At 39.5% G+C, this 23,108-nt stretch overlaps 1 protein-coding gene across 2 annotated transcripts in view; it reads right to left on the reverse strand.

Moving 5' to 3' along the window:
* Positions 1-19,212: 19,212 nt before the first annotated feature.
* The window catches only part of kif26aa (kinesin family member 26Aa), a 104,295-nt gene continuing 100,399 nt past the window's right edge, over positions 19,213-23,108 (reverse strand). For both annotated transcript variants that reach the window (XM_083562582.1, XM_083562583.1), the window contains one exon: positions 19,213-20,921. In XM_083562582.1, coding sequence (XP_083418708.1) covers positions 20,752-20,921 — 170 coding nt within the window. In that variant the 3' untranslated portion in view covers positions 19,213-20,751. The remainder of the gene's footprint in view (positions 20,922-23,108) is intronic.

Consider the following 23,108-nt stretch of genomic DNA (forward strand, 5'->3'; position numbering starts at 1 on the left):
GAGATCTGTCCAGGGTGCTGAATCTTCTTCTGTTTTATGTGAGGCTGCAGCTGGGGCAGACAAGAATACTGTTTTCAAAAAGAACTGTAAAACAAGCACTAGGTGCTCGACATGTAAAAAAGTATGTCTGCCAAATCCATGCCCACACGATGTCCCACATTGCTGTTAATTAAGCCAGATGTGTTGCCAAAAGGTTGGTGGATATTATAGTTGACACGCTTCGAATAGAAGACTTCCAGGACACAATCCAGAAGAACGCTGGGGGCGATGTATTGCCGTGCAAGGGGACTATTTTGTAGGTGATTGTGTGCAAATGGAGATAATTAACTTACTTTCTTGTAAAACAAAGCGAGTTTATAAACTTTGTTCATATTTCATCGTATGACGGTTCTGGGAATAAAATATCTCCTATAATTGAAATAGATAGAAATGTTTTCCTGGAAATGGAAATTGGTGTTTTTGTTTAACCTGGAGGTCACATTTTCCAGGCTGGAGAACATAATGGTTCATCTGATTGGGAACTTGATTAAATTCCACCATCCAATTACTTTCCATGTGATTATCATTACTTCAGCCTGCTTAGCACCAAGTTTCTCATTTCCCTCATTATTTTTCATGTCTCTGATGCCAGGAGTGCTTTAACCCAATGTGAGTCACTGTCTTTTCTTCCAATCTGCCTTATATGAGGAAATAATAATGTGGTGTATAAATGCTGATGTTTTGCTGATAAATCAGTACACAATCCAAGACACGCAATAATGAGTGATTTTACAGCAGTGTCGGCAAACAGTGACCTGAAATAAACAACTGTAATTAAACATTTCTCAGCCTATCAAAGGAAAACGTAGCTGCCACCCATCGCTTCTAATTATCCTCACAAGGGATCGAAAAACAATTGCAGGTTTTAGCTAAAAGATTTTGTGACTTCTGTAATAAAAGGCCTGTGTGATGTAGGTATTGATATTTTTCTACTCGTGATTAAGCCTTTAAGAACTCTGTATCCCAGAACACACCACATCATACTAATATGACCACCAGAGACTTTCCAGTGACGGACTCTGTCTCAATCACATTCACCTGATTAGTTATAATTGTTCAAAACTGCTCACTTATTACACACACACACACACACACACACACACACACACACACACACACACACACACACACACACACACACACACACACACACATTAACATCCTTGAGCACTCAGTCACTTATTCACTCACTCACATACTCACTCATTCAATCACTTGCATACATATTTAATGACTGAATCACTTACTCACTTATTCACTTAATCACTACCATATGTACACACTCACTCACTCACTCACTCACTCACTCACTCACTCACTCACTCACTCACTCACTCACTCACTCACTCACTCATTCACATACTCACTCACTTATTCCCTCACTTGCTCACTCAGTCACTTATGCATTTACTAATTTATTTATTCACTAACTCACACATATTCACCCACTCAGCTATTCACTCACTCATACACTCAACCAATTGCTCACTCATTCATTCATTTATTCACTCACACATTCATACAATCACTTACTCAGCTACTTATTTATTTATTTATTTATTTATTTATTTATTTATTTATTTACTCATTCATTAATTATAACTGTATGCAAACATAAGACACTTTTTAGCTGGGTTGTTTGTATGCTGTCATTTCTCACTCTTATGCGTTCACACAGGTTTGTGGATGGTGGTGTGGTGGCGTTTCTTATCCCAGATATCCCTCATGTCTGTGTTACCTTCTGGCTCTGTGTTTAAGTGTTAATCTCTGTACAGTACAACATAAATTGACATTGTGCACCACCCAATTGAGGACGGGTTCTCTGTGTAGTACTTCACCACGGGCAGATACAACTGAGTATATACAGTGAGGAAAATAAGTATTTGAACACGCTGCTATTTTGCAAGTTCTCCCACTTAGAAATCATGGAGGGTCTGAAATTGTCATCGTAGGTGCATGTCCACTGTGAGAGACATAATCTAAAAAAAAAATCCAGAAATCACAATGTATGATTTTTAAACTATTTATTTGTATGATACAGCTGCAAATAAGTATTTGAACACCTGAGAAAGTCAATGTTAATATTTGGTACAGGAGCCTTTGTTTGCAATTACAGAGGTCAAACGCTTCCTGTAGTTTTTCACCAGGTTTGCACACACTGCAGGAGGGATTTTGGCCCACTCCTCCACACAGATCTTCTCTAGATCAGTCAGGTTTCTGGCCTGTCGCTGAGAAACACGGAGTTTGAGCTCCCTCCAAATATTCTCTATTAGGTTTAGGTCTGGAGACTGGCTAGGCCACGCCAGAACCTTGATATGCTTATTACAGAGCCACTCCTTGGTTATCCTGGCTGTGTGCTTCGGGTCATTGTCATGTTGGAAGACCCAGCCTCAACCCATCTTCATTGCTCTAACTGAGGGAAGGAGGTTGTTCCCCAAAATCTCGCAATACATGGCCCCGGTCATCCTCTCCTTAATACAGTGCAGTCGCCCTGTCCCATGTGCAGGAAAACACCCCCAAAGCATGATGCTACCACCCCCATGCTTCACAATAGGGATGGTGTTCTTGGGATGGTACTCATCATTCTTCTTCCTCCAAACACGTTTAGTGGAATTATGACCCAAAAGGTATATTTTGGTCTCATCTGACCACATGACTTTCTCCCATGACTCCTCTGGATCATCTAAATGGTCATTGGCAAACTTAAGACGTGCCTGGACATGTGCTGGTTTAAGCAGGGGAACCTTCCGTGCCATGCATGATTTCAAACCATGACGTCTTAGTGTATTACCAACAGTAACCTTGGAAACGTTGGTCCCAGCTCTTTTCAGATCATTGACCAGCTCCTCCCGTGTAGTTCTGGGCTGATTTCTCACCTTCCTTAGGATCATTAAGACCCCACGAGGTGAGATCTTGCATGGAGCCCCAGTCCGAGGGCGATTGACAGCCATGTTTAGCTTCTTCCATTTTCTAATGATTGCTCCAACAGTGGACCTTTTTTCACCAAGCTGCTTGGCAATGTCCCCGTAGCCCTTTCCAGCCTTGTGGAGGTGTACAATTTTGTCTCTTGTGTCTTTGGACAGCTCTTTGGTCTTGGCCATGTTAGTAGTTGGATTCTTACTGATTGTATGGGGTGGACAGGTGTCTTTATGCAGCTAACGACCTCAAACAGGTGCATCTAATTTAGGATAATAAATGTAGTGGAGGTGGACATTTTAAAGGCAGACTAACAGGTCTTTGAGGGTCAGAATTCTAGCTGATAGACAGGTGTTCAAATACTTATTTGCAGCTGTATCATACATATAAATAGTTTAAAAATCATATATTGTGATTTCTGTATGTTTTTTTTTAGATTATGTCTCTCACAGTGGACATGCACTTACGATGACAATTTCAGACCCCTCCATGATTTCTAAGTGGGAGAACTTGCAAAATAGCAGAGTGTTCAAATACTTATTTTCCCCACTGTATATATATATATGTTCAATTCAATTAGCTTTTATTTGTATGGCACTTTTACACTACACATTGTCTTAAAGCAGCTTTACACAGATAAAGTGTTTATAAGGTTGTAAAAAACAATGAATACGTTTATTGCCTATAAGCTTTTTCCTAATAATTGTTTATCCCTAATGAGTGAGCCAGTGGCCACTATGTGAAGGAAAAACTCCCTGAGATGGCTTTAGGAAGAAACCTGGAGAGTAACTGGATTCAAAAGGAAACTGCACTGCTGCCTCATCAGACCACTTATCTCTCTACAGTATATGTTGAGTGGTGATGGATCGCAGGTGTGTAAATAGTGAGCAGGACATTTAGTAATGACGTTAAATGTAAATGTGACAGAGTGTGTTGCTGGGAAGCTTTAGTGTGTTCTGGGAAAGACAGTTCTTGAAAGCTTTTATAGATTGTCTGATATCCATAAAAAAAAAAAAAAATCATGTTGAGCAATTAAATTATCCAGAACCAGACAGAAAAATAAATGCATTCACTATTTTAGTTAATGGAGAAAAAGAGAAGGTGTGATAATCTTACCCGCTGTGTAGTCAGGAGCTGCTTGCTGGCAGTGACAATTATAAAACAATTATACAGATTATTATATTTTTTTTCTGTACCAAAAATATATTTTTAAGTGAAATTAATTATACTGGTTTACTTATTAAAGTTGGTCAAGAGGCCCCTTCATTATTTCACTCTGTATTGATTTCCTTTTAATCCTCGTGGTTTTGAATTAATTTTCTTCAGAATAACTGCTTTATAGTTTTAATAATAGGTTGAATAATTTACCTCCTAAAAATGTTACATTTTTCAGTTACTTTTGGTTAATTTCTCTCTGTTAACTACAGGGTACCTATTGGCTCTATCTTGGGTCCACTTTTGTTTTAATTTGACAGTATAAGCTGCTTATTTGCTTTATTTGCAGAAAGTACACACTTTGTCCTTGACTTTTGACCCAAGAGTGTGATTTCTGATTTGGCTGTTTATTATACAGAAACCAGGCCAAAAGATTTAAAAGATTTAATGACGGTGTGTTACTCGGTAAGTTCTCTTTAAAAACATAAACCCTCTTCATGTATCCATACTGTGGCACAAATACAAGTCATACATTATTCAGAGAGCGTTCCTTAAACATCATCTGCGTCAAAGCCTTCACTGCTTTATCCAAACTGACATGCCATGAATGGGGATGGTTACAAGCATGCAGGCTGTTGCTAGGGATTTTTATTGTGTATGTTTTACCAGGAATAAGTGTTACGTTGCTTGGTGGCAGCTTCAGAACTGATTCTGATTTCCTGGTCAAGCCGTTTGACGTCAACGTCAAAAAACGTTGAGCTGATGCTTTATAAATTGGATGAATAACAAACGCACAATAGTGAGTGAGGAATAAATGATCTATCAGGATTAAGGTTCAGGTACAGCTTTTCTACTAATACTTTAATTACTTCAAATACTTTACAAATACTTTAAAGATCTTCGGTGGCCAATAAAACCTCTTGGTTAACCTTGTTTTCATGTATATGTAGCTTGTTATTGTTATTGTATACATTTTTGTATTGTAATATTTCAATACTTCATCCAGTTTGTTTTAAACCTATGAATTTTAAGAGTTTAATCATTATAATAATTTTTTTTTTCATTTTGTACCCAGAATCTACTTAACCCACATCCATGATGACAAAGTTCTAGGTATTCTAATGATCTCCTTACAGTTATTATTAATATTATTCTCAGAAAATCAAGGGAAAAATACAGACAAAAAGAACTTACTTTTTCTTTTCTGGTGATCCTGAATGATGTGGATCATGTGATTAGTGGAACCTTCCTGAAATATCCTAGGGGTGAATAAAAATTTAGGTGACAGGGGGTAAAGAGAAATAATAAAAAAGGTGATATATACTGTAATTGTAATTACACAAACGTTTTGTCTGAAATTAAAAAGAGAAGACCCCGTAAGACCCAGCGTGGCTCAAGAACAATCTACAGATGTACCAGCTCCTGTTGAATCGCACTTTTTGAAAATGTCAGACATTGGACTTTGAGGATAAACAACATTTTTAATGGATAAAAATAACTTTTTAAATATGCTGTTTCTCCATTATTACACATTTAAAGGCTCTGGCATGGAGGTGTTGAATCTCAGATGTTGAATAGCTCTTGGTTCCAAAACGGACTCTCAAAGTTTCTTCCTCATAACATCTAAGGGAGTTTTACCCCAGGCTGCTTATCGGGGGATAAATACAAATAATGAACTATATTTGCATTTTTGATCTATAATTCTTACATCCTGTAAAGCTGCTTTGAGACAATGTCTATTATAAAAATACGCTGTAAAAATAAAATTGAATTGAAAGTGAAACACTATTTGAAACATTGAAATGTTTTTCAGTGCTTAAAAACAGCCTTTCTGTGGGAAATAAAACCAAAAACTTACTAAAAGATTTCTAATTTCACTACCCACCAAAAACTCTAAGAAACCACATGCAACTGCACATGAATAATGACGTCATTTATTTTGAAATGTCTGACCGGTGTGGGGTGGTGAGATTGTGCTCAGTACAATACAATCATTTGAAGCCATAAAACTGTCATTCACACATACAGAGTGTCTACAGAAGTGGTAGAATTGACTTAAATTTTTATAGTAATACACTAATTACATATAAAATCCGAGGCTGACAGTTTTTTTAACGGAAAATAAATCAATTTCTATAAATTGTAGACAAATTTTTTAGAGCTGACTGTGATTTGATGCAGAGCTCAGTCTCAGCGAGGGGCAACATTTTTTATTCAACTTCAACAAAATCTGCTTTTCAAAGGTTTTGGAAAGTATTCAAGCTCATTTTGGATTCGAGGCAGCAGATGTGGGTCAGGAAGTGTTAATGAGATCTTCAACAGAGGTTCCAAAATGTTCATTGTGCATTAAATATAGTGGAGTAAAAAAGTACATCTATATAAAAAATAAAGGAATTAATTAATTAATCAATTAAAAAAATTTATTTTAATAAAATGTTAATACAATGTTGTTATATTTTAATTCTTTAATAAATGGTATTGAAATTTAAATGTTGCAATACTTTTTAATTAAGAGAGTAATTAAGTGTCATTTATTACATTTGTTCATTTACCCATGCCTTTTTTATCGACCGAATAACGTTAATAAATAAATATATAATCTTTTTGTTTGTGCAAATATTTACTTATTTATTTATTTGATCTGTTTTTTATTTGTTTGATAATATTTGTCTTTTTTTTTTGTGGTTTTCCACACTTCTTTGCTAATAAAGAATGACGAATATATAAATAAATATATAACAGGATACACACAGTATATAAATCTAATCAACCTTTATCTTTAACAAAACAACAACACACACAACACACACAACACAGCGCTGAAAAACCTCCTGCAGCTTGAAGTTGGAAAACCTACAGCTTTACTTCTCACACTGGAGACAGAAATCTGAACATCAAGTCATCTGCTGTAGCACATGAAGCATAGTGATCAACTTCTGACCAATCAGAATCCAGAATTTAAGAATATCATCAGCACTAAATGCAAAGCAAAGCAAGAGAAAGGCTGGGAGGAAAACATTCCAAAACCTTCTTTTTTTACTTTGATTATCTGCATTTTTCAGCCTCTTTTGGAAACTTACAATCCAGAAACACACATTGTCCTTTTTTCCATGTCCATCCGTGCGTTTTAATTTCCCAAGAACCCCCGTGGACTTTGACTTGATTGTCGCTTCATTCTAATACTAAAGACATTATCTCAATAAATGGACTGGAACAGGATCCAACAATAAATATCCTGTGACCAAGAAAGGAAAAAACAGGTCTTCTGGACATTAGGGTTCATAGAAGGTTATTTGTAGGACATTTCCGAATCCAAATCCTACATTTTGTTTGGAAAAGTGAATGATATCATTGTAAATCGCTCTGGATAAAGGCACCTGCGGACCAGGACTAGGTTTTCCACAAGCACCTGCACATGATTCCTATGTACAGATGATTAGCATGTGTGTGTGCTGAAGCTTCATCCTTCACAGCAAACAGAGTCTCACATTTGTCTATAATAGTTGTTATTGCTCTTACTAATGTCTTACTAATGTCTATATTTGTATTTATTACCTTAAGATTAAGGGGGAGTGGTGGCTCCAGCGGTTAAGGCGCCGGGTTGCTGATCGGAAGGTCTGGGGTTCAAGCCCTGGTATCGCCAGGCTGCCACCCTTGGGCCCTTGAGCAAGGCCCTTAACCCTCTATGCTCCCGGGGTCCCTTACGAGGGAAATATCAAGGTCCGTGATGTCGGAGTGACGTAGGGCCGCCTTCCCGTGGGCTCACCACCTGCAGGAGGGACCGTAAGGGACGGTGCTGTGAGGATTGGGCAGCAGTCGAAGGCGGGGGCCTGCTTACACTGCTGCCCCCGTGACCCGAATTACGGATAAGTGGGAGAAAATGAAAACCTTAAGATATGTTTACTGATCATTTGTGAGACCTTCAAAATGGATGCTGATGGATGTATTTAATGGTTCACGAAGCTCTCATGGATAGAAACCCCTAGGCTTTTGGAGCTCCATGGAAGAGTTTGAAGTCACCTACAAATTGCTCAAAAACATGCACCCATTCCTGGAAGGAAACCATTAATAAAAAGGGGCAGCAAACCTAATTACAATAAAAATAAATATTCAAGAGAAAAAGATCTGTATTTAAATTAGAAGCATATAAATGTTACCACATGTCCATGATATAAGCTCCGCCCATTTGTGACCAGGCTCCACCCTATTATGTCAAATTCAACGCTATAACAGGGCACATTCAGATTAACATCACCGGCACCCGAGTCCAAACCTCACTAACAATTACAGCCAAATGTAATTACAGGGAAAATTTCATTTAGTAGCACAAAGAGGAGTCATAAACACACACACACATATACACACACACACACACACACACACACACACACACACACATATACACACACACACACACACACACACACACATACACACACACACACACACACACACACACAGCACAATACAATATAATAGAAGAAAGAAGGAAGAGGATTTGATTTGTCACACACACTGAAACAGTGAAATCATTTCCTCACATATCCCATCATGAGGTGAGGACCCTGGAGCAGAGGGGCCTTGCAAAACAGCACAAAAAAACACAACAACACAACACTACACAACACAAGATAACACAACACAATACAGCACAACTAAACACACAACAAAACAACACTGCACAATACAACACAAGATAACACAACAATACAGCACAACAAAACACACGACAATACAGTACAGCGCAACACAATATTACACAGTGCAGTGCAACAAATGATAAAACCATGCAACACAACAAAAAACAACACTTTACAACACTGCACAACACAACCTTACACAATACAGCACACACCAACAAAACACAAGACAACACACCAGACACAATACAGCAAAGCACAACACAACACTACACAGCACAGCACAATGTAACATAACACACTAAACCACAACAAACACAGGACAAGAAAACACAACACAACACAATGCAGCACAGCACAGCACAAGAAAACACAACACTACACAATACAACACAATGCAGCACAACAAAAAACCATGACAACAAAACACAACACTACACCACACAGTACATCACAACAAAACACAAGACAACACACCAGACACAATACAGCAAAGCACAACACAACACTACACAGCACAGCACAGCACAATGTAACATATCACACTAAAGCACAACAAACACAAGACAAGAAAACACAACACTACACAATGCAGCACAGCACAGCACAAGAAAACACAACACTACACAATACAACACAATGCAGCACAACAAAAAACCATGACAACAAAACACAACACTACACCACACAGTACATCACAACAACACACAAGGCAAAACAACACAACACAGCAAACGAATACACAACACTACAAAACACAGCACAATAAAACACAACACACTTTAGAACAACAAATACACCACATCAAACACTAAACAACACAACAAAGCACAAGTGAACACAAAACACCACAACACAACATTTTTAATGCAGGTTTTTTAAAATTTTTTATTAAATAGGCGTAGTGCCAAACACTAATCTGTACTGGTTTTATGACACTGTGATACACACACACACACACACACACACACACACACACACACACACACACACACACACACACACTAATGATGTGGTCGAGACTCGAGGACCCTCCACACTGATGTTTGTCTTGTTCACACAATGAGCTGAAAAGAAAAACATGGAGTTAATGAGCGATTTTTCGACGGAAAAGAGGTTCGAGTACAGAGCTGGAGAATTCTGCGTTATGATTGGCCAGGAGGCGTGGCTTACTTTCCTATAACAGCAGCTCTGGCACCAGGATCATTTCCATAGTGACAGTAGGTTCACATGACATCATTAATATTGTGATGTTTTTGTGTAAGGAGTTTTTTCTGTAGGATTAATGAAAGGAGTCTCCAGTGTTAGAGATTCAGAACAGTCAGGCTTTAAACAGTAACTCATCATTCTCATGTACTGGGGCTGGGTGGTGACGGGACGTGTACTGGGGCCGGGTGGTGAGGGGACATGTACTGGGGTTGGGTGGTGAGGGGACGTGTACTGCGGCCGGGTGGTGAGGGGACGTGTACTGCAGCCGGGTGGTGAGGGGACGTCTACTGCCGCTGGGTGGTGAGGGGACGTGAACTGCGGCCGGGTGGTGAGGGGACGTGTACTGGGGCTGGGTGGTGAGGGGACGTGTACTGCGGCCGGGTGGTGAGGGGACGTGTACTGGGGCTGGGTGGTGAGGGGACGTGCACTGGGGCTGGGTGGTGAGGGGACGTGTACTGGGGCCGGGTGGTGAGGGGACGTGCACTGGGGCCGGGTGGTGAGGGGACGTGTACTGCGGCCGGGTGGTGAGGGGACGTGTACTGGGGCCGGGTGGTGAGGGGACGTGTACTGGGGCCGGGTGGTGAGGGGACGTGTACTGGGGCCGGGTGGTGAGGGGACGTGTACTGCGGCCGGGTGGTGAGGGGACGTGTACTGCGGCCGGGTGGTGAGGGGACGTGTACTGGGGCCGGGTGGTGAGGGGACGTGTACTGCGGCCGGGTGGTGAGGGGACGTGTACTGCGGCCGGGTGGTGAGGGGACGTGTACTGCGGCCGGGTGGTGAGGGGACGTGTACTGCGGCCGGGTGGTGAGGGGACGTGTACTGCGGCCGGGTGGTAAGGGGACGTGTACTGGGGCCGGGTGGTGAGGGGACGTGTACTGGGGCCGGGTGGTAAGGGGACGTGTACTGCGGCCGGGTGGTGAGGGGACGTGTACTGCGGCCGGGTGGTAAGGGGACGTGTACTGGGGCCGGGTGGTGAGGGGACGTGTACTGGGGCCGGGTGGTGAGGGGACGTGTACTGCGGCCGGGTGGTGAGGGGACGTGTACTGCGGCCGGGTGGTGAGGGGACGTGTACTGCGGCCGGGTGGTGAGGGGACGTGTACTGCGGCCGGGTGGTGAGGGGACGTGTACTGGGGTCGGGTGGTAAGGGGACGTGTACTGGGGTCGGGTGGTAAGGGGACGTGTACTGGGGTCGGGTGGTAAGGGGACGTGTACTGGGGTCGGGTGGTAAGGGGACGTGTACTGCGGCCGGGTGGTGAGGGGATAACAAAAAAATATAAAAATAATAAACAAAAAAATTTTATTTGTATTAAATTTTTTTAATTGCACAAGGAGAAATTCCGATTATAATAAACCTCTGTGGCGCTAATAGAGATAAAACATTCTTTTTTTCATTCTTTTCAGGAATGTACTTTTCTCAGAAAAAAAAAAAAAAAAAAAAAAAAAAAGGCCTTATTATTTTATAAAAAGGCAGAAAAAAGAAACTTACCTCATCATTAGGCATAAAGGAATAATATTAACTGAAAGAAGCAAACACACACACACACACACACACACACACACACACACACACACACACACACACACACACACACACACACACACACAAACTAATATATGTTTTTTAAAAAACCTACATAAAGGTCTTTTCAATGAGCCACAATGCAAACGGTTGCCATGACGCTCCATTGATGGGATTAATGTGTAAGATGTGACAGGCGGCACAAAGACAACCGTTTACTACACACCCTATACACACTCTCCACACACACACACACACACACACACACACACACACACACACACACACACACACACACACACATGCAGGGTGACAAGAAGCAATTAACCCGATCACTGTCAGACCCTCTACGAGGAAAGAAACAGCTTGGCATCGCATCATCAGCATGGGTCAATCACACCATCGTCTTCACTGCACTCACACACTGTCAAAGAAACACAGCCGGCATTTCCTGACAAATGACTTCCTGTTGTGCCCAGTCCTGCTTCCTGTCCTTAATCAACTCAACAAAAGGATAGATAATATACAACAACAAAAAAAATTTTATTCCTACGTATCATTCTAATCCATATTCCTAACATCTTCTCCGATTCATGCTGGATCTCTGCAATGGTGTGAAAATGTTGAGCTCTGAGCTGGATCTTCATCTTTCAGAAGCGGAGCCAAATCTGGCAAGTAGGGTGGTTGTGGACGCGAGATCATGTTGTTTCTGGCGAGAAACTGAGCAGACTTCAATGTACACAGGATGATGTCTTTTGGCACACTGACTCATGAAGTTCGGTGCTTCCTGTGACTGTGCGTGCAGCCTCGTGCTGCCACCTGTTGCCGTGTTACAAAACTAGTCTCCAAACCTTTGGATACCACCTTATAGATGCTTTAAAAATACACTTTATGCCCAAAAGTTGGTGAACACCTGAGCATATGTGCTTCCTTCTGAACGTCACATTCCCCATTCGGTCCCAATTTGCTGTTATATAAGCCCCACTTTTCTGGGAAGATGTTCCAATAGATTTTGTGGAGCTTCATTTAGCCACAACTATGTGTGTTAGTAAAGTCAGGTGAGAAGGTGAGGAGGTATGGGGTGGAGTCAGCATTCACATTTATCCCAAAGATGTTTAAGAGCTCTACAGCAAAAGATCTTTCACATCGTTTATCCCAAGGAAAGCAGATTTTCATGGAGCTGGCATTGTCATGCCACAGGTTTGGGTCTCCTAAAACTTCATGCAAATACGTCCTATACAATTGTGCCTCCAACATTTTGGAGAAGAACCACATATGGCTCTAGAGGCCTTGAGAAGATCTTGAGTGGGCTGCTGTAGATCTACAACCCTTTTGAACACCTTCGGGATGAATGTGAGACCCCAGGCCTCCTCACCTTCTCACCTACATCAGTACCTGACTTTACTATCAACATTGTGGCTGAGGGAATTGCCACAAATCTCCACAAAATCCAGAGGAACCCCTCCCAGAAGAGTGGAGGTCATTATAAGAGAAAACGGAGACTAAATGTTGAATGGGACGCCCAGTAAACAAGCCTTAAAAGTGCATCTTTCACATTTTCACCATTTCTTTCTCCTTTTTTTCTCCTATTAACTCCCCTGGTGTGTCTAAACGCTGAATCTTGCTGGAGCTCTCGGCTGCTTCATCACAGAAACACATTTCAGTCAATACATGTGGGCAGTTTGGCTGCAATCAGCAGCTTTTATAGAGAAAAATAACTTAAACCGTCTCTTCTAAAATGAGCTGAAATGAATTTCAGTACTGAAACAACCTCCTGGTACTTAGCATTCAGAACGTTCACGTCAGGTAGTAGTTCTGCAAACGAGCGAATGTGGTTTGAGCTGTGAGACGCTGTAACTTCTACACAAAAACAACAAATAAGCACTTTTTTAGGTTGAACCTCGAATCATTAATTCAGCAGAAAATTATTTCATTGGACAAATATAACCAATTTCACACTTCTACCAGATCCACACACACACACACACACACACACACACACACACACACACACACACACACACACACACACACACACAAACATGGTCACAGGTCAGAAACGACATGCCACCAAGCGCCACTCCATTTCCTTCACCCTCGCACATATTCAGCATTAAAGAGGACTCAATTACGCTTTCTAGCCTGAGGGGGAATAACGGCTTTCCTCTCAACCTTCCCACCTTCCTTCTTTCTTTTTTTTCCTTCGTTACTCCAGCATTCATAAAAAAAAATACGATTAACATTAGAGGAAAAATCACCTGGAAAAAAAGATGCTGATCATTTTTGTATTAGTTTACTCCATTTTTTTAAGCTTTAAATAAACAATAAATAAATTTTTAAGCCAAATTCATTCAAAGCAATCAATTTTGTTCATGTCTGTGATTTCCTCATGTTCCATTATTTGAGAATCGATTCACAACATTGAATATAATGTACATATACAGTGATATATAAATGACATAAAATATAAATAAAATATAAGCAACATAAGACATAATGAAGACATGAAGGGATAAATAAGTAAAATAAATAGACGTTATAAATGTGTGACCTAACATGACATAGAGAGATATACTGTATGTGACAAAGAATGAAGTGAATTAATATAATTGTGATATGACTTTACAATAAGAGACATATAAGTGACATGACATAAAAATATATATAAAGGACATAACATGACATAAAGAAATATATCAGTGGCATAGATTTACATAGATATGTGTGACATAACATGACAAAGTGATATACAAGTGACATAAAATGACAAAGTAATATATATGTGACATGACAAATATAGCAATGACGTAACATGACACAAATTATATCAGTGACTTAAAATAACATAGTGAGATAAAATTACATAAAATAACAAACATTTACAAAGACTTGCTCTAAAATCTTTAATAAACACTGCATTTTTCAGATTGCATGTCAAATATGTCAATATACTTTGACTTGAGCTACAAAGTCACTTGACATGAGGTTATAATTTAGGTCAAGCTGTGGAGTGTTATAACCTTACCTTATGTCAATGCTTCGATTTTACCTCACAATGTTAACTAGTGAGACGGTCAGAGATTGGTGAAATAAACTTTTATAAATAAGTTTTATTTGTCATCAAAAATTGCCTCAATACAGTAAGTGTAATAAAGCATTATGAACACATAACTCATAGTGTCGCACGACTGAGACGCTACGTCACACTTCAACATTGACAGAAAATAACATAAAATGTTATAAATGCCTCTGAAAGATCCACCAGTCAGGCCTATGTAGGTATTATGAAGCCTTATGATTATAAAATTGACTTAACCATCCTTTTAATTGTTTCAGTTTTATCTATCACAATAGGCCTATGTAGTCATAATGAAGCCTTATGAACACTCTAATCATGACAGCTCAGATATGTGAATCAGATCTTAGATTAAACTTCATATTGAAAAACAACAAGAAGAGTTTTTGTAGAATTTATTCATTGTCACTGGCTTATGTAGGTGTCGTGAAGCTTTATAAACACTCTCAAGATAACCTTGATCAAAGCAAATCAAACTTTCAAACTCACTATCATGACTCACTGATGAGTACTGATCGAATAAAGATAAATGTTAAGAATATTGGATTTATATATGTCATTAAGCTTCATGAACACTGACTTATGTCACTTAAGTGCTGTGTTGAATTTGCTATCAGGATGAAAAAGCTGATGGTATAACTCTTTATAACGGTTTTGATTTATCAAAAATGGCTTATGAATGTCCAACGAAGCCTGATAACACTGTCGTAAACATTGTCACTTGACTCGGGGCAAAATTGGGGTAAAAAACATTTAGAAGGTGTCTGTAGTTTAGATCAATTGTTTTTAAGTGGAAATGTAGTTAAGCTGTGTCCTTATGAATGCTTATAAAGCTATCCTTGTGAACTATTGCTAATTTTGCATTCAATCCTATTCAATAGGTTTATTTGTGATTGTAATTTAGCCATTTTTCTGTGTGTGGGTATGTGGGGTAGTAGATCATAGGAGTACATAACAGTACACACAGGTCCATGAAGACGACACCAGTTCCCTCCTGAACGATCATCAGCTAAACACGACTCAGACATAAATAAATGGATGTCTTCTGACTAGCGTCGCCATTTTTTTCTATTTAACAAGGCCATCTGCTGAGGAGAAGGAGACCAGGTGGACTAGCATGCTAGCACATACACACATAAACCGAGGTTCCCCTGTAGGTCTATAAACCTCTCCGGGTTCCTATTTGAGCTTAATGATACTTTTACAGCCACAGCACTCGAGAGTGTAATTAAATAACTCCATTCGACGACATTTTTTATTGACTCACAAGCCGAGGAGTCCGTAGCGTAATTAAATTCTCGACTGGCCTCAGTACTGTCCGTGTGTGTGGTTGCGTCGCTTCACCAGTCCTCCGTGTCTGGTAACTCGTTAACGGCTCTACAGCGGGCAATTGAGCTGATTTTATGCCGTCATTCGTTTACCTAATCTTATCCCCGAGCAATGCAAATCAACAGTGACTGATGGCTCTTAAAGTGCGCATCTGTTAGAGAGCTGGCAAGCGTTCAGTGTTCTTCTTCTCTCCTGTAAAATACCTACAAGTACAAAACAGATCCAAGTCTTGAATGGGTAGAGGTTAAGATTGGGTTAAATGAGTTCGCAGCCAAATCACGATCAAGTTAAGACCAAGACTTAAAAGGGTCCAGGTTATGTCAAGATTGAGTTTCAAAGAGGTCAAAGCTAAGTCAAGTCTAATACAGAGTTAAGACAAAGTCCTTAGGCAGTCAAGGTTAAGTCAAGCTTGGAAAAAGACAGAGTATTAAATAGGTGTCAAAGTCAATTTAAAATATATTGTCAAGACAGGGTCTTCAGGGAGTTGAGGTGAAGCCAAGTCCAGACAGAGATTTTACGAAGGTGGAGCCAAGACTAAGTCTTAAGCAGGCCATGGGAATGTCAAGATCAGATTTAAAAAAGAGAGTTTTAAGGTGGTCCAGGTAAAGTCAAGGTCAAGTAAAAACTGAGTCTTAAGAGGGTCAAGACTAAGTCAAGATCAAGTCTTAAAATCTTTAAGACCAAGCTTAGGTGAATTTAAGTTTTAGTTTTGAGGAAGTCAAGGTCAAGTTTTAATCCAGTCAAGAACAAGCCCTAAGATGATCAAGAACAAGTTAAGATAAATTTATGACCAAGTCTTAAGGAAGTCAAGGCCAAAGTCAAAGTCTAGTTAAGACCAAGTCTTAAGCAAACTGAGGTCAAGTAAAGATCACGTTAAAACATTTTTAAGATAGTCCAAGTAAAGTCAAAGTCAAGTTAAAAGTCTTTCAGGAGTCAAAACTGAGCCAAGTCAAGTCTTAACATGTCAAGGCCAAGCTTAGATCAAGTCAAGATTGAGTCTTAGAAAAGTCAAGTGATAATCCAATCAAAACCAAATCCTAAAGATGGTGGAGATTTTGTCATGGTTAAGTAGAGACTGAATTTTTAGAGAGCTAAGGTTAAGTCTAAATTAAATGTTAAATTTTATAAAGTCCATATTTACCAAAACCAGTGCCCTAAAATAAGTCCAAGTTTAATTGGCAATAAATCAGATGAAGCCAATACAGTAAAAGTATTAAGTTTGGACTCAAGGGACTGCACTTCACTCACTTTACAGACAATTCGTTGTTATTTATTTCTCTGCTTTATTATACACCACACCTCTGAAGCATCTTAAAGTATCCTACAATGGAACCTAAAAGGCGTCCTCAAGGTTTAGTACTAAATCCAGTTCATGTTTTAATAAAAGAAACATATGCAAAGCAGTGATTGAGCATCGATCCTAACGAAACTCTTAATTAGTACTCTGTCTAAATCTGGATGTCAGTGAAACCACATGGAAAGTGAAGGTCAGGGACTGGGTGTTGGTCACAATTTTTACCAATGCGAATGCTGGGTTTGCGCATATATGATACGAGTCAGATGGATGGATCAGTGGTATCCATGATTTTATTCGCAGATTTGTATTCTTATTTAACACAAACACCTTCTTAAAACTTTGGCAGAAGATGCTCCAGAAATGCAACATGTTCTTCAGATTTGCTAGAATAAGTATTAAAGTCCACAGAAGCTTAATCTTTTCTTTTGTTTTACATAAAAGAAAATCATACACTATAGGAACTTGACTAGCTGCCCTTGAAATAAAGTGCTTCTCCATTTTTTGTATCGTTTTTTGTGTTTTCTGACCTGCTACACTACAGTGGATTATAGTAAAACATCCAGCGTGACACCGACGACAAAATCTTATAATGGCTCATTATTATTCATTACCGTAGTCCAGAAGTGTGAGCAGGAGCGCTGAAACAACACTCGCTATGCAAATGAACGGCACTCGATATGCAAATGAGCGGTGTTGCATATGCAAATCAGGCTCGTCTTTCTGTAAGCGGTGTGCAGTGTAATGGAATCGCTTCTCACCGAGAGCGTGGAGGTGTAGTTTTGGCTGGATCTGGGAAAAATGTGTTAGGAACCGGGATTTTCGCCCCTGTTTTGTTTTTGTGTCTGTAACAGGTCTTGTTGTTTATTTTGTATATGAATTTATTTATTCATAAATTATTTACAGGTGTGCATATCCCACTTTATATTCAATAAGAGTAAAGCAGGACCAACCATGAAGCTTTGATTGACTAGCTTCAAATTGCATAATTTGATTTGTTATTGCAGTGTTCTATATGGGTTCACACACACACACACACACACACACACACACACACACACACACACACACACACACACACACACACACACACACACACACACACACAAACATTAAAGGCATTCAATTAAGACAAGGGTAATGGTTCCCTATTCAACAAAAGGTCAATGCTAGTCTATGAGGTTAATTAGCTGCAGTGGCTGAGCTGCTTTATTGGAAATCATTTTGTCATTGCCTTCTTTAAAAATTGCCTTTTATGGAGTTTTATGGGCGTGGTTAAATAATAATTGGACCATACTGATCTATACGAGGTGGTTTCAAAACGTTTTGAGACTACACCCCAGCAGATGGCAGCACAAGGCTGTGCGCACAGTCACAACGAGCACCGACCTTCATAAGTCAGTGTGCCAAAAGCAGATCGTCCTGTGCACATCTGGAGCCGTGCAACTGCTATTCTGACATGATCAAAGCAGCAGCATGAAGATCTGCTTTCCATGGGTTGGAAGATGTGGAAGATCTCCTGCTATGAACCCTATTAAACACCTTCGGGGCGAATGTGAACACTGACTGCAACCCAGGCATTAAAGGAATCTCCGCACAAACCTCCACAAAATCTAGTGGAACATCTTCCTGAAAGAATAAAGCTTATTATAACAGTGACTGGGGACTACATGTGGAATGGGATGTACCAATTTAATGTTTAGGAGACCGCACATATTTGTGTATATAATGTAGCTTTCAGTGCACTCCTGCTTTTCATCACCATCCTCCGAGCTGAAAAGATGCTGAGACTGAGATAAATGTGCGTTATGATGCTGTGGATTTATCAAATCTTTAGAGTTTCTCACTTGGAGTTATTTGTATAAATGTCATTAAGTTGTTCAGTGGAATCTTCCAGGAACCTGCAAAAGCTACATCTGATACAGTGCAAAATACTGTATTGCAGTTTATTGCATTAAAAAAAATTTTCTCTCTCTCTCTATAATCCAATCTACTCAATGATGAAACATCAGATCACAGAGAAAATCGCTACAAGGTCAAATTCTTTTATTTATTTTTTTATTCACAATCATGAAGTGATGCATATGGAAGTTTCTGTACATGTTCTTACAAAGTGTTAAAAAAACTGTACAATATAAAGCGGAAACACTGAGAAGATAAGAGTGGTCTTACATCGCTCTAAAATAAACAGAAAACTCTTTTCAAACTTATAAAATAATGTCAATAATTAGGCAGAATTACAAAATAATAAAGAATTGAATAGACAATGAGGTTTAATTAGATTTCTTTATTCTAATATTAATTCTTAGTGTTTAAAGGTTTTGGAAAAAATGGTACGAGGTTCCAAAAAAAAAGATCATCAGAGACTCAATCGAAGACTGGAGCGGAACCCAGAAGACCGAGTTTGATCAGAATTCACCGAGCTTCTGAGGATCGAGTAATTCTGTCTTTTAGCTCACTGAGCAACATGCGAGCAAAATGAGCTCGAGTCTTTAGAGACACGTTTTCCCTCAGCAGCAAAACAAAAGAAAAGAAATCAGTGTTTCGTAAATTGACAAAATCATAAAAAAATACAAATGAATAAAAAAATGTATAAAAAAGAAAAGAAACGAATGATATATGAGGCTGTTTTTGCGCGTGCTGTTGATTCTATCCTGGCACGTTTCCTTTATTGCCACGATCAATTTTATAGAATTGAAATATTGAATTCGCGAAAGAGATCAACTATTTGAGACACATTAGATGTGCCAAATGTTTATGGACATCTGACCATAAGGTTGCAATCTGCTTCTTCTTGAACATGCTGCTGAACTGCTGTAAAAACCTCCATTCTTCTTGGAAGATGTTCCACTAGATTTAATGAAGAACGGTGTTAGTGACGTCAGGGACAGATGCAGGCGATGGTGAGGAGGCCACATCAACGTTCACATTCATCGTAAATGTGTTCAACAGGGTTTAAGCTCTACAGCAGGAGATCTTCCACATCTTCTAAACCCATGTAAAGCAGATCTTCATGGAGCTGGCTTTGTGCCCAGGAGCATTGTCATGCTGCAACAGCTTTGGGTCTCGTAGTTCATGAACGACATCAAACACATGAAAGACGTCAGATACACGTGTGTGCCCGTCGGGTGTCCCAATACTTTTGGCCCTAGAGTGTAACTCCATACATACAAATCCGTAAAAGCTTTTCATAGATCTGATGCAAAGTTTTGCAAATGCATGAATACTGACAGGGTTTAGCATGTTAGCGTTAATTTAATAAATAATAAAACAATAAATAAAAATAAATAATAAAACAATAAATAAGCAATACGGGGAGTTTAATAAAAACAAGCTGCTCCACAGGAGGTTCTGGGATCAGCAATAAATTACCTTATTGCCTTTTCTCCCTTTTTTTCAACACCGTTATTTATTTCTTTCTGTTTTAAACGCATTCCAATGCAAAATAACTTTTTTTTAATTTTTTTTTTTTATCTGCTAACAGAAACAACCTTTTTTAGAATTAAAATCAAGGCACTTCCTGGTTTGGTGAATAAACATCTCAGTAAATATGCATTGATGTTCCATCTCCTCCTCACACCTCCAGCTTCTGCCCCGGGGACGTCGGGGCCAGAATGTCGAAACACGTCTCCATCATGACGCGAGACTTGCACAGGTTGACGCAAAACTCCAGCTCCTCCGTGGCCTGAACCAGAGCCTCCAGGAAATCATGTGACTCCAGGTCCAGATCCGGATCCACGTCAACTAAAAAAAACAACAAAAAAAAAAAAATGACACTGAGATTGAATCCAAGACCCTCCAGACATCCACATCTTCACTGTTCTATTATTCATTCATTCATTCATCTTCTCCCGCTTATCCGTAATTCGGGTCGCGGGGGCAGCAGTCTAAGCAGATTCCCCAGACACTTCTCCGTGTCCAGGGATCGCGTTGTCAAGGCCCCCGCCTTCAACTGCTGCCCGGTCCTCTCAGCACCGGTCCCTTACGGTCCCTCCTGCAGGTGGTGAGCCCACGGGAAGGCGGCCCCATGTCGCTCCGAGGTCACGGTCCTTGATTTATTATTCTCATAAGGTTCCCCTGGAGCATAGAGGGTTAAGGGCCTTGCTCAAGGGCCCAAGAGTGGCAGCCTGGCGATACCGGGGCTTGAACCCCTGACCTTCCGATCGGTAACCCAGCGCCTTAACCGCTGGAGCCACCACTCCCCCCACTGTTCTATTATGTTACATTCAATTTCACATCTATAACCATATATCTATACATATCTATAAACATCCATAGCTAGATATATAGGGGCAAACAGCTATAGTAATAAACATTTAAGAACAAACCTATAGGGATAAATGTAAAGGAATAAACAATAAATAAATAAACCTTCAGAGATAAAGATATAGAGATAAGACTACAGTATAGAAATAAAACTATAGGAATGATACAGGGGAAATGTGTAGGGATAAACCTACAGTGTTCAATTTATATATGGATAAACATATAGGAATAAACCTTCGTGGGTGCGCATATACACACCAACTCATAAAAAATCTTACATCTCAAATCTTAGGAATAAACCTGGAGAAATAAAGGTGCAGGAAAAAAAATATCATTGATAATCCTTTAGGGTTAATGTATAAGGTAAATGTATGGGAACAAGACTATAGAAATAAAACTACACAGATGCATGTATATGGATAAACCTATAGAAATAAATGTATAACGATAACCTATGAGGATATACCAGAAAGATACAAGAACAACGACCGCCGTGAACCAACATATACCAACAATAACGGACAGTGAGAGTGTGGAAGTTTAAATAGGAGCTGGTGATGATGATAAACGAGCACCAGATGTGCATGATTGAAGCCGGGAGCTTCAGAGAAAGCGGCCGAGAAAAACACCTGACACGCTGAAGGGGGCTGAAGGGGGCGTGGCAGGTGGATTCCTGACAGATAAACATGTACTGTATGTATTTTTATAGCATGACTTCATTAAACAAATCGCGGCAACGCTGTTGTGTAAAAAACCCTCCAAAAACACGTGCATGCACATTCACATTTATTAACGCACATCATGTACATAAAGAAATTTCAAGCACGTTAATATACTGCCGCCATTTAGATTTTCGTTTATCTTGATCATCGGTTACCTCCATGCTTTTTGGCGACCCCTTAGGACATCGACATAACCGGGTTACACTGTGTATGGATATACCCTATAGAAATAAATGTATATGGATAAACCCTATAGAAATAAATGTATATGGATAAACCCTATAGAAATAAATGTATAACAGTAACCTATAAGGATAAACCAAATAGATACAAGAATATATGTATATGTATAAATGTATATTGATAAACATACAAATAGAGAAACATATAAGAAGAAACATCTATGGACAGATGTGCATGGATAAGAATATAAGAAGGTAAAGCTCTAATGATAAACCTATAAAGATCACACTATATCCATGAGGAGATCAGAAGGTCAGGGGTTCAAAGCCTTTAACCTTCTGTGCTCCAGGGGTCCTGAATATATATATATATATATATATATATATATATACTGTATATGTGAAGTGAGGTTTTCACTGTGCTGTAACGTACATGTGACAGGTAAAAAGCACCTCTGTGGGATAAACCAATAGAGATAAGCCTATAAGGATAAAGTTACCGGAACAAACCAGTTCTCACACTGACTGGGTTTTAATTTAGAAGCTACACACACTGCATATTCATCAGCTAATCTAAATATTAATTTAGCTTCTGTGTAAAATAAATACAGAACAGGCCACAAGCACCAGAGTGAAAAGCCTGAGCAGTGCTGGAGTGCAGAGACGATCATTCTGTTAGCGATCAATACAACAGCACAAAGTCGCTGAAGTCCAATTGTACTTTTAAAGAATGTTAGTCGGAGCAAGTGTGAGTAAATAAA

This window comes from Silurus aristotelis (genome assembly GCF_946808225.1).
Source record: "Silurus aristotelis genome assembly, chromosome: 15".
Taxonomy (NCBI): Eukaryota; Metazoa; Chordata; class Actinopteri; order Siluriformes; family Siluridae; genus Silurus; species Silurus aristotelis.